This window comes from Athalia rosae, chromosome 5, assembly GCF_917208135.1.
Source record: "Athalia rosae chromosome 5, iyAthRosa1.1, whole genome shotgun sequence".
NCBI lineage: Eukaryota > Metazoa > Arthropoda > Insecta > Hymenoptera > Athaliidae > Athalia > Athalia rosae.
Window position 1 is genome coordinate 16,481,359 of NC_064030.1, and position 13,575 is coordinate 16,494,933.

Here is a 13,575-nt window from a genome sequence, read left to right on the forward strand (position 1 = left end):
CTAAATAATTGAATCGGTACAGAGCTTTTTTACGGCCGATAAAACAGCGCTCGATACTAAATAATTGAAGCGGTTGAAAGCTTTTTTACCGCCGATAAAACAGTGCCCGACACAGAATAATTGAAGCGGTAGAAAGCTTCGTCCGGTCGATAAAACAGTGTCCGAACTTATCGTAGTTGAAAGAACGACTGGAGTCGGAATTTAGAGATAGTCAGGAAGACAGGTAAGCTGTTGGGCTCTACCTGAGTGCCGATCGTAGTGTTCGGCATGATGTTTCAACCAATGGGAAATCCGGTATCGTAGGTATCTCATCCAATGAGGTAGCTCGTTTCATTAGCTACCTGTAGACGGGGGGAGGACCCCCGCCCAGGTTTACGTGGGGCTTCATCGGTACCCGGAGGTAAGTCTCAGGTATTTCCAGTCGACAATGAGTGGGACCCAGGTCCACCCAAAACTCCGTTGCATTGCACCGTATTGTATATAGGTGAGTAAAGTGTGACGTCGAGGCTGACACTTGTTGATAGTACGAGTAGTCGGTCGTAGTTAGTTTGTTCATCGTTGAGTGATCGGCAGCTGTAATTGTTGCCTTGCCAAGGGATCGATTTTCGGATTTTATAAAACCGAGGCCAAACCCCGATCACGGGTTCGACCGAAACTCGCTCGACTGTCAAGGTATTTATCAAAGCTTTATTTTCGTACACCCGAAAACTCCGCGACGACGAACGTACCGTGACACCGGAGCAACGACTGGTCGCTCAACGCAACGATTTCTCTGCCCATATGATCTACAACGTGTCTCGAATCGATTTCCGAATAACCACCGAACGATATCCCCTTTTATTTCGATTCGGAACACCTGTTTTCCTCCCCCCCCCCCCCACCCGAAAAATAACGCCTGGATCACATCCCGCGCGATCCACGTCTTTGGAATGAACAGAGAATCCGAAAAAAATTGATCAACTCGTAGTTCGAACACCCACGCTCCATCGATATACTGAAATCTCACGGGGTTTCGTCTGTTTTATCGCGTTCGACTTATTCGTAAACTCCCCCCCCGGTAAACAAAACCCGGTCGTAAACTCGATCTCGATCCCACAGTGTTTTATTACAGATTCCCGTTCGAATTATCACGTACAACAGTATAGGCGATTGTTCAACGATCGAGAATCCGTTCGAGTATAAAAGAATTAGAAAACACCAGACATTTCCCCGTCGTTGTATAGCTTATGATTGAAGGTATATATCTACCGAGGTTATCTTTCCTTGATTAAAATTAATCATTAGTTAAACACGCATGTGAACGTACAGTCGGTTATACACAAAACCTACTCAAAGTTTTACAACACAATAATTATAATTTATTTGTCGGGATAACTCGATGGTATTTTCATTATTTTTTTTTCTCTTCAAGTCAGGGTGTGTCTCGCATTCTCCGTTAAAACGTTGTCGTACGTACAGTACGTACAGTACGTACGTACGTTCGCATACCTATAAATATGGTCGGTGCGTTTTATTCACGCTTATACTCCCATAAACGCATTACGGAACAACGCCTATACCTATAAGAGACATTTCCGATATGCGTTTCGTAACGGTCAACTACACGTTTGCCCTGTAATCGTACAACGTACAACGTTATACACGTATACCTGTATCTACGTATCATGTACGACCCGTTTAACGGGCTAACTGACGTAGTTTTAAACATATTCACGCGTATAATGCGTCGGTATGTCCGGCGGTACACGCACACACACGTACATACGTATTTCTGTGTGCACATAATATTATTTTCAATAATAATACGGCTCCCATCTAGAAACGCGCGCGAGCGAACGCGCGAGTTATGCGCCCGAGGTAAAATACAAGACGACGACTTTATATAGAAAGTTTACAAAAGCTCGTGTGTATTTTGCCGTTGCCGCCGATGCCGATGCCGATGCTGCAGTTGTCGAGGATCTCGCCCGGCATCGGCATCATCCCGTGTGATATGGAAAAGCTGAAATACCAAACCAAGAATCACGTGTTCGGATGATCGTCGTTCGGGAGACACACACACGAGGTTGAAAAATTTCCTCAGTTTATGTTAATACCCCGTATCCTAGAGTCAACTCGAGCGGCGTTAGACCCACGTCCTTGGCCTTGGCAAGGTCATTTAACCGATACCCGTCGACCGAGTAACCTTCCAACAATTTCTCGTCGCATGGTACCTTTCTCATTATCGCGTATTACTGCATCGCCAGCAGCATAACTCATGCGTGACCCACATTGTGAACCGATACCATCGATTGTCTTCCACGTTTTATCTATTTTTCCAAGATTTTTGCGGACTCCAGAGAACACGTCCGCTCGAAAATGTGGACGAAAGTTTCTCCGTACGTACGTACGTACGGTTTTCAATGACGAGGATCGGCGAACGAGGAAGGTGTGAGTCGAACGGTGTGTTTGTGTATCGGACGTCTCCTCGGCGTACGTCCATTACGGATCCAGAATTTGAAATGTGGTTGAAGTCGTTTTGGAATCTCTGGAATGTGATTCAGTCGAGAACTCCCTTCTATAGTTGCGCCCACACTTGCGTAGAACGTTCGTGTAGATCACACTGTAACCCCCGTGTATACCTGGACAGTCGGCATCTCGTACGAGCCGAGGAGGAATAAAGAGGAAGGGAATGGCGGGGGGAGGGGGCTCCTTTCCTTACTTGCTTAACACCCAACGTTACCTCAGCCTATCGACGATGTACAGAAGTGTCAACATAAAGGCGCGTGCACACGTGACCTATTCATTACTTTCGTTTGACTGGTGTTTTTTTTTTGTTTTTGGATTTTCTTTGTTTTGGAAATCGCTATTTTTTAGATTGTTCTTTTTTTTATCTTCACGGCCGCTGCCGAGTCACGAAACGTCATTGAGTAGTTTTTGTTATCTGAGTCCTTGGTGTGGGAAGAATTCGATTATCTGTTAGATTAATTTTCTTTTTTTTTTTTTTTTCATTTTTGTCACTTTGATTCGGATTCGTCAATCATCTTTCAGGAATTCAGCGTAAAACTTGTGCGAGAGGCGAAACAAGTTTTTTATTCGGAATGCGCAGGTTCACCCGTTTTCTAATGAGAGATCGAACGATCGAAAAAAATTAGAAATTTCGAAACGAGATTCGTTAGAGCGATTTTTTATATTTTCCAGGTGAATCGGTGAAACAATTTCACTACCTTGTAACGAAAATATGATTCTTCTTTTTTTTACAGTCATCAGTTACAAAAATGGAAGCATTTTTTGATTTCTTGAGATCCCAACTTTTCTGTTTTTTGGAAATAATCGAATTTTTCTAACGAAAATCGCTTTGGAATCGGTTTTAGGATCTCCCACTGTTTTCTCTTCAGTTGGTACCTTGAACAAAAAACAAGATGGAAGCGATCTTCGATTCTTTGAGATCCCAACTTTTCTGTTTTTGGAAATAATTGAATTTTTCCAACGGAAATCGCTTTGGAATCGTTTTTAGGATCTCCCACTATTTTTTCTTCAGTTGGTACCTTGAACAAAAAACAAGATGGAAGCGATCTTCGATTCTTTGAGATCCCAACTTTTCTGTTTTTGAACATAATCGAATTGTAGGGCAGCTGTTTCACGCTTCACGAGCCCAAAGAATGTGGCGTTCTTCTTCTGCTGCACCTGCAATTTTCCCTCCGCACACGATATCTATTAAATCATCTCCGGAATCACGAAGTCATAGAAATGCCGGCCACGAATAGCAATCAATGTCCGATCATTCATTCACAGTAATAAAAAGCGATATATCAACCTGCGCATAAAATAGCATAGCGATGATAGGAATCGCGTATCACACTACACTATAATCCTATACAAAAATTATACGAAACCTCATGAATAATTCGAAGCAAAGCTTACCCTGCATACTACCTTCCCGTCTGTGTCTGTCTGTCTGTGTGGAATCATTTTATACATTGTGATCTAATTTGAAGGCTCGTGAATGTGTAGGACATTCCGATTATACTAATTACTAATTAGCAAAAACGATTTCACGTGAAGAGGCCTCCTTACACTCTACGTGTAACGAGGACTGTTATAATTATTGTAACAACAACGCCGTTCGCAATTTCGATAATTTCGAAAATACATTACATACGTACACCAATACCGATATATCGGTTGTTTTGTTTTTTTTTCTTCTTCTTCTACCTTTCACTCGGGTATTTTTGACCGCGGGAGGGATATTATTTTAATTACTTTATAACGAGCTGCGCCGAATAGGGTGGTCGGGAGGGGGTAACGGAGGGAATTTTGACAATACAATTGGTACAAAACTTGAGAAAACCGGCGCAGAAAAGCCAAACGTACCTAGGCGCGGTCATGCGGAGAAAAAACCTCGCCGAAGAAAGGTGGATTAACCATATAACGTAGGTAGTAATACCGATGCACGCTGGAGGCTCACGATATACACGAGGTCCGAGGAACTGGTCTGCACTTTCGCTTCGTAACGGAAACTGAAGTCAACATTTCTCTATTCCAATTCAGAAGAAACTACGACAAAATGAACTTGAATTCGCTAGAAACGCGCGTGGCAAGAAAGACGAACAAACGAGACCGTAAAAATCTTAATAACATCGGCGAACAACGCCGCGTTCGCGATTCCGCACGTTCAATGGACACCGATTCCGAATGAATGGATGTACCGGGTGGCTCGTGAATTATTATTTTTTCTTTTTCTTCTTCGTTTTCAGTGTACTGAAAGAATTTTTTTCTTTTTTTTTCTTAGTTTTCCCAGGATACTTTGGAATCGGAGAGCGGTTAGCTCGATCGCGGGTTCCCATAGTTGTGCGAGTTTCAATATAACGCTCGACCTGATTTTCAGCGGCATGTCCTCGACCCACGCGTGCCGAGTTTCTCGGCGAATCGACGAGAAGCTGCATGCAAATAAGTCACGCGTGTAATTGCGACATTGCGTCACCGGTGACGGATATTTTCCCCTGTTTTGGTATATTTTCAATGGATGCGAAAAGAAGGCTTTCGGACGCGAACGCAGAAATCATTCGTAAATAATCGCGAGCGTTCGGTGACACGATATTTTGACCTCGAGTGACCCCGGGTAAGAATAACATCCGACGGACCCCTATGAGTTCCTCGGACCATACCGGCGCCCACATCAGAATCGTAGCGACAGCGATAGCGATGAAATTTCGAAGCGATAAGTGAAAAATATTAGCTTCTGTTTCGCATAGATTTTCGTTCACAAAAAAATGGTCTTTGACAGAGATTCGAACAACGATTTTTCGACGATTGAAAAAAGGGGATTTTCACGAGTTATCCGTAACTGAATTCGACGGAGAAAAATATGTACATGATTTTAGAAGACGTTGTTCCGCAAAAAATCGCGGACACATTTTATCAGGAATCATTGTCGCGAATATGCGCGTCTGTGTGGACACTTGATATTTGCGATGGAGTGTGCAGATGGTCGAGTGAGATATACCCATTATGCGCGACGTTGATTGGCGTAAAAAGTTTGAGTTACAATCTAATCGGCATCGCGTTCAAAACTTGCGAGGAATTTTTTTGAAAAAAAAAAAAAACGTAACAAATAACAAACGTACACCGCACGAGTGAAATATTCTACACGATCTATGCGCCACTCTCACGATTTATTTACGCGGCTTTATCGGCGCACCGAGTGATTCACCTTTTATTGTGAATCACCGAATTCGGGTTGTAGGAAGAGGAATTAAAAACGGAAAAGCGTTATTTGACATTTTTGAACAGGATTAACATCGACGACGATAAGATATGCACGCTGCGTCCAACGTGTCCGAGAAAAAAAAATAATCATCCAACAGCTGTCGAAATTATTCAAATATTTCAAGTCCCTCGCCGTTGTTCTTCGCCAGTTTGCCGATGAGCAATTCGACCCAGACGGAAATTTCGCTTTGATTACGTGTGTACGCGATAAAATGGCAACTTTCATATCTTGCGCCTAATTCAGTCGTCCTGACCCAATTGCAATTAATATTCGACTCGATGATAAGCCGGATGTACGGCGCGTAGGAAGAAAGCTCGAAGCGGAGGGGATTTTGAAACCGTTTCCTATCAGGCGTAACGTGATGGAAAAACCCTTGCCAGCGCAACGACGCAAATCTGGATTTTTTCGGCACCTCCTCAATCGTCACAAAAACGAATTCCTCTGTTTCAGCCGAAAAACCCCTTGGGAAAAAGAACGCAAAGGCAGTTCGCGAAATGCCTTACTACAACAGCGGAGGTCACGGCACATCGACCTACAACAAAGGTGAGTACGGAAAGAGACCCGCGGCAACGCGCAAATATCCGTCAAGAATCTCCAGATCTTTCGGTGTCCCTCACTCTTTCCCGTCGAACAGATGGAGGATCCGGCGGTTCTCCGAGCACCTCGGGAGCCGTTGGAACCGGCTCGGAACCGACCTATCTGATGGAACATTTGGCAACGTTCACGGTGACCATCGAGACCGGTATAGTCTATCCCGCGGACGGGATGAGGCGGCTGCTCCAGCTCGAGAAGAGCAACGGTATCTGGAGTCAGAAGATGCAGCTGAGATTGGAGCGTTCCTGGGTTCTGATAATGGACAACGAGACCGGGGTAACACGACGACGTTGGCAAGAGAAAATTTTTTTTCAGCCGCGGAACGCTCGGGATAATAACGAAAAGAAGTTTCAGGCAGTGATGGAGAGATTCCCGGCGTCGCTGATACAGGAACCGACGGCGTTCACGTCCCGCGATCCCATGGAGATGTACAATAACATTTTAGTGTTCACGGTGGCTGACGACAGCGCGTCCGGTCAACGCGCCGAGATGCACATATTCCAATGTCAGAGTATATCGGCACAGGATCTCGTCGAGGATCTGAAGATGCTGCAAATGGGAAAATTGGTGCCCGGAGGATCGCCGAGGGGACCCAGAGGGCACATACCGCCGCCGCCGGCCCTTCCGCCGCCCGAACCGCCCCTCAACGGCGTCAACGTTCGCGAACAAGTCTCGGCATTCAACGCGGCGAACAGTAAGTGGGAATTTCGCGTCCGGTTCGGATCCGCGTCTCCGATTCGTCGCCGTAATTCGTTTGATTGAAAAATTTGCAGACGACGCGTCGAACGACATCTCCAGGGAGGAGAACATCGACGAGGTGTCGTCAACGTCGTCGGAAAAGTACGAGAGGGACGTGACCATCCTCAACCACTGTTTCGACGACATAGAGAAGTTCATTGCGCGTCTTCAGCACGCCGCTGCCGCGTCCAGGGAGCTCGAACGTCGCAGGCGCAACCGGAAGTCGAAGAAGAGAAATCTGGGCGACGGCATGCTCACGATGCGAGCCAAACCGCCGCCGGAAATGGAGTTCGTCGACATATTCCAAAAGTTCAAACTCTCCTTCAATCTGCTCGCCAAACTCAAGGCCCACATCCACGACCCCAACGCCCCCGAACTCGTTCACTTCCTCTTCACGCCGTTGGCCCTGATCGTCGACGCCTCCCACGACACTAACTACGACCCCAACCTTCCGAACAAGGTCGTCTCCCCGCTGCTCACGCGCGAGGCGGTCAACCTACTGATAAACTGCGTGACCAGCAAGGAGACCGAACTGTGGCACTCCCTCGGGGACACCTGGCTCATCCCCAGGGATCAGTGGAAGGGACACGTGCCCCTCTATCATCCGATTTTCATGGACGGCTGGTCGCCGGAGTACCCCATACCGGAGGACCGCGATCACGATCACCTCGCGTCCCTCTTGAACGCGGACAAACAGAAGAGGGACGAAATACCGGAGCAACAGAACATCAACGACCCTTACTACAATCACAGGGACGTCGACGAGTCGCACTACAGCAGCGATTACCTCGAGTACGAAGGTGGTAGGGAGGAGCGTCCTAGCAACGATTATTTCGACCGAAATTACGGCCCGCCGTCGGAACTCTACGGGCGGGAGGAGCGCGAGAGGGAGAGGGAGAGGGAGAGGGCGGAACAGACCAGAGCCCACAGCGAGATATCGCTGGACTCGATCGAAAGGGGACCGCGAGGCGTCGGCGTCGAAAGGGCCCAGGAAACGTGGCTCGACGAGCTTGTCTCGCGACACGCGAAAATCGTTCAGGTCACCTATCCGAGAACGGCGAACAACGACAAGGAACTGACCGTAGTCAGGGGTGAGTATCTCGAGCTCCTGGACGACAGCAGAAAGTGGTGGAAGGCGAGGAACTCCAAGGGGCAAATCGCCCACGTTCCCCACACGATCGTCACACCCCACAACGCCTCCGCCCAGTCGGGGGACAACGACGTTTTCAACAATCCACTGTACACCAGCAGGTACCAACGTCAAGGTCACGGATACAACTACGAGGTACGCAGACGTCTCAAAGTTTTATGCCACCCGAGAGTTTCGTTTGATTTGTTTGTTTATTGTTTGTTTTTTTTTCTCCTTCGATTCGTTTCCAGGATTCGGAAGTCGAAGGGACGAGCACCAGCCCGGGTCCCGACGCCTCGCACCGTCCCCATGCCATACCGCCTCCCGCGCCAGCTGACTGGGTCAGAAAAGAAAGGCTCGGGAAAAAAGGTGAATTTCGATATTTTTGAGCGATTTTATTGCCCGTCGATAGCGCGGATATTTGTGTATGGTTGTTGTCAATCGTTCTTCGAGCAACGAATTCTCACCTGTTTTTATTTTCATTTTTTCGAAGCGTTACGAATTTTTTCAGAATCAAATCGCACCCCGTCGCACGCGATATACGTGTATCGTCGACTTTTGGAATGTCCGTTTTTTATTTTGTTTTTTTTTTATTGTTACCCGCATATTTATCGACTAACTAGAAGCTCATCGAGATTTAATTTATAAAGAGTAGCACAGTTCGGAAAGTTCGGATCTTTTGTACCACGTAACTGAATCTCCTCTGCCGGAAACTGAATCCAAAAATTGACCGGTCCTTCAGCTGACTCCGATCTTTTGCGATCGAGTAGATTTTTTGTTGTTTGTTTCGTCCTTCACCACGTCACCCTCATAGTTTTATTTGTAAATCGTTGAATATGTTGAATATGTGCAATATCGACAAGCATGACCATTAATTTTATCATCACATTTCTTTTTTCTTCTGCATTCTATATTCTCGTTGCAAAAAAAGACAACTTTCGAATAAACCTGACTTCGAAAACGTACGAATTGAGATTATACAAAATTGAAATCTGAAGCTTGAAGGCTTGTCTTTTGAAATTCAATTTTTTTCTCATTGAAGTTCGTTGATTGTTTACAAAATTACAACCACTTCAAAAAACGATCATACGCAGTGGGGGATTTTGCGTTTCCTCAATAGTTTTGGAAAACGAAATTCAATTATGAAAAAAGATTCAATTATCAAAACTTGAGGAAAAGCTTGAAAAAAAAAACTAAGGATTCCTCTGCAAAAAAAAAAAAATAACCAAAAAGAGAGAAAAGAGAAACGTTCGTCTTGTATCTGCACACCTTTGGTCCCGTATTCGTAGAATAGAAGGTAAATAAATTTGTTCATCCGAGTAGTCGTACGAATGTCCGTATGCCTGTGCGGTTGTCGAGTGAATCCAGGTGCTGGAAGAAATTTTTACTCTTGTGACGTCCTCTTTATTTCCAATCCGATGATTGTGTAGTCCGAAAAAGCGAATGGGGAAATAGAAAAAAGAAAAACAAAAAACAAAAATCTATACCCGCAACGTTCGGAAATGAAAATCATTCGTACAGAAACAGAGAGTAATGCGATCGTAGTTTTTTTATAATAAAACTGAGAAGTGAAAAAAAAAAAAAGAAAAAAAAAAACAACGTAGGATAATAAATTCAATTCATACGCACAAATATATTTCTGTTCTTCCATTCTCGAATTACTCGCTGTTTCCATTAGATGTCATCGTTAATTACTGTTTCACCGTATGAAATTCTACCCACACGTACATACACAGTAATATATATATCTATATATATATTATTATGCATAAATATATATATAAAACTTTTTTTTTTTCTACTCACATTGTATCTACCGGATATGGATTCCATTGATCCGTCCAGTATTTTTATTGTATTGTAATTTATGTAAATCTTATTAATAAATATATATATACGATCATATATGTGTATATGTTGTGATTGTCTGTCTCGCGTCAAATTTATACATCGCATATCTTGTGAAGTAAATATTTTGTCGTCTCGATGTCACATACACGTCTGCTATTGGTTCTCCCTATCCCTTTTTTGGCTGTCCAAAATTATCCAACTATTTATAAAAAAATCAAATCAACTTCCCTCCCTCCTCCCAACGCAATAAGTATGTACTCAAAATGTGGTTCAAAACCTCGCAATTTTCTTCTTTTTGTTTTTTTTTTCTCAATTTTTTTTTCTGTGTCTCCACCTCACACGTGCACTGCCTATTTTTTGTCGACGTACAAAAGCGTCCTGTCTGCCGATTCCTTCGCTTCGAATCATTGGTGCGAAACTTATGTTACCGCTTCTGAGGAGGAGAGATAACCGAACGAACTCGAGGTATAACAACGACGTCTACTCGTTAGCGCGGGAGGAGAAAGACTTTTACTTTTACGGTGAGTTCGTCAATGTTTTAAGCATTCTCGCTTCGCACCGTCTGCTTAACACGGGCCCACGGTTTCGGTGGAATGTTATTCCCCCTGTGAATTTTACTTTTGGGATTACCATATTAACATCACGAAAGGACGAAAGTCCTCACTCGACGGTTTGCCACTAACATTGTCCGGTTTACTGATCATTGAAACATTTTTCGGGACTGTATTAACATTATTACATGGGTAATTCCACGTCGTCCCCAATCACTGAAGTTCTTTCAATCAAAATCGCTGCAAAAGTCGAAGCGGGTGAATTTTTTTGCTTCGTCGAAATGACGTGGAATTTCCCATACGTAATTCTTTTGATTTTTTTTGTCGGGCGACTAACCAAAATTTTTTTTTTTTACGACAGGCGATAACAATAGGAAATTAACAAACCTCGCGTGTGCTGCGAATCTTTCGCACGGTTTGAAATTCCTTAGAAAAAAAAAAAAAAAAAATTGTTCAATCTCTGCATAATTCAAACGGTGGTGGAACTTGATCGGATAATTTGACTCGGTTGTCGATATTTTTCGATATACCGAGTGACACGAATCATTAATTTTTTTGTCAATTTACAGATGAGTCCAGCGTGTCGAGTAGCAGCAGAAAGAACAGCGTCGCCGCGGATGACACGTCGAGCACTCCGACGGAGAGTTTGAGTTTGAAAAACGGTAGCGCTTGGCAGTCCGACTGCAATTCGAGCGCTAGTTCGACTTCGACTTCGGCTTCGAATTCGAATTCGAATTCGAATTCGAGAGCGCTGATGATAACCGCGCCGCCCCCTCCGCCGCCCCCGCCACCGTTGCCCGGCTCTAATTCTACGTTAAAAAAATCGGCCACCATGCCGGGAGTTACGGAGGCCAACAGAAGCGGGACGACGAAGAGCAACAAATCCGTCGGGTCAGGTGAGCCAAGAACGACGAAACCGAGAGTACCGAAAAAACTGACTCCGAACCGTGAAATCGTAGGGATAAGCAGCCAGGACCAGATGCAAGAGGAGCTCAAGTACGTCCTGACCATGTTCATGGAAAAGAGGCGAAATCACGACGTGCCAAAAACACCCGACGTTTACATCGATCAACGTTCTTCACCTAGTCAAGTCCAAAATTGGCTGAGGGCGAATAATTTTTCAGAGAAGTCAGTCGTCGTTCATTGTGCGGTATATTGAAAATTCGAGGCAATTTTCAAAAACTGTAACATTCTTTCGTCAGGATTTGCAGGCAATTCAGAGGCATGGCTGGCGCGGAATTATTTTCCCTGTCCAAACGTCAACTGGAGCAATATTGCGGGCCAACCGAGGGAAAGAGGCTGGAGGAGCAGATCATCTTGTCTCGAAACGCGACGGGGGTAATTTACATTCCACGCGATCACGCTCGATGTTATCATTTTTTCACCGTCCCACTTTCTTGTTCTTTTTTTTGTCGTTGCAGTACAAAACCGTGAGATCGACCGAACTCAAGGAAATTTTAGAAAAAGTTCGTCAAAAAGCTAATGCGGAAGATTTAGAAAATTGAGTACATCGAGAGAATCACAACGAATACTTGCGCGTGTACATATTTCGGCGTATCTATGTACATAATAAATAATAATCTTAGTGATAATAAAAATATTGATAATAATAGTAAACGATTGTCTGATTGATCGATGATTTATTTTATAAAAAAATCATGTGTCGTTACGTTGTGTATATTGTTAACGTTATCCTTGTTATAGCTATATTGTTATTCTAAAATTGTCCCTCTATATAAATAAAAGAAATCTTGTACCAAAAACAAATGCAAGGGAGGAGATTTTTAATATTCAGATTATAATAACAATATTACAACACGAAATTCGCAGCGATGACGAAAAGCGATCTGTTACAGTATGAAGTTCGGCACAGTAATAACAAGGGAACTTCGTTATTTTGACTGATTCAATTTTGGTCGCACAGATGTTCCGCGTCACCTCTGCTCAGCCCCGAAGGTGACGCGTCACAACAAACCGCTTAAGCTGCTGGCTACCTGACTCCAGCTAAGCTCGGGCTTGCTGAGGAATTGAGAAATTCAAATATTTCGACGCATGCATGAATTGCGATGAATCAAAGTGGGTCTACGACTAAAACCAATCGATATGTCTTATAATTTTTCTGCTTCCAACAGCGAATAATTGATAATTACTTGATCGATTGCATAAGTAGATGATTTTGGCTTTCGGATTTGGATTTCAGAGCTGATTATACGTAAGATTGCTCTTGAATAAAATTCGATTTTTGAGCAAAAAATAAATCATTCTTTCGATTAGGTTTAATATGCTTTTCTTACGTATTTTGACCTCAGGAATCCGAATCTGGAAGAAAAATTGATCTATCTCTAAAATGGACCGAGTTATCGCCAATTTTTAGTTTTTTGGGGTCAAAAATAAAAAATTGATTTTTTTGTCTATATTAATGCAAGTTGAGTTCAGGAATCCGAATCCGAAAGAAAAAATGATCTATCTGCAAAAATGACCGAGTTATCCCCATTTTTTCGCATTTTTTGGTACAAATTTGAAGATATCTCGAAGGAAAAAAATTGTAGCTCAATTTGGACAACGGATTCGTGTTCCTGAGGTCAAAATACATAAGAAAAGTGCCTTACGATCAATTTTAAAAAATAAAAATTTTTGGCCAAAATTTGAGATTTTTCCAAGGGGTACCCCTTACGATTTTTTCAAATTTTGGCCAAAAATTTTTATTTTTTAAAATTGATCGTAAGGCACTTTTCTTATGTATTTTGACCTCAGGAACACGAATCCGTTGTCCAAATTGAGCTACGATTTTTTCCCTTCGAGATATCCTCAAATTTGTACCAAAAAGTGCGAAAAAATGGGGATAACTTGGTCATTTTCGAAGATAGATCAATTTTTCTTCCAGATTCGGATTCCTGAGCTCAAATTACATTAATATAGACTAAAAAATCAATTTTTTATTTTTGACCCCAAAAAGCTGAAAATTG

The 13,575-nt window shown here is 43.4% G+C and overlaps 1 protein-coding gene across 2 annotated transcripts; it reads left to right on the forward strand.

Annotated features, from left to right (window-relative positions):
* The first annotated feature begins 357 nt into the window (after positions 1-357).
* LOC105690992 (epidermal growth factor receptor kinase substrate 8-like) lies at positions 358-12,376 on the forward strand. 2 transcript variants are annotated; one of them, XM_012409219.4, is made up of 10 exons: positions 358-484; positions 6,197-6,289; positions 6,381-6,616; positions 6,695-7,034; positions 7,114-8,363; positions 8,459-8,576; positions 11,179-11,505; positions 11,569-11,737; positions 11,812-11,947; positions 12,031-12,376. In XM_012409219.4, exons 2-10 carry the CDS (start codon positions 6,241-6,243, stop codon positions 12,112-12,114), a joined length of 2,709 nt encoding a protein of 902 aa, XP_012264642.2. In that variant the 5' UTR covers positions 358-484; positions 6,197-6,240; the 3' UTR covers positions 12,115-12,376. The 2 variants fall into 2 exon arrangements, with proteins under 2 accessions (XP_012264642.2, XP_048511529.1); XM_048655572.1 differs by lacking the exon at positions 358-484 and adding an exon at positions 495-672.
* Positions 12,377-13,575: the final 1,199 nt, after the last annotated feature.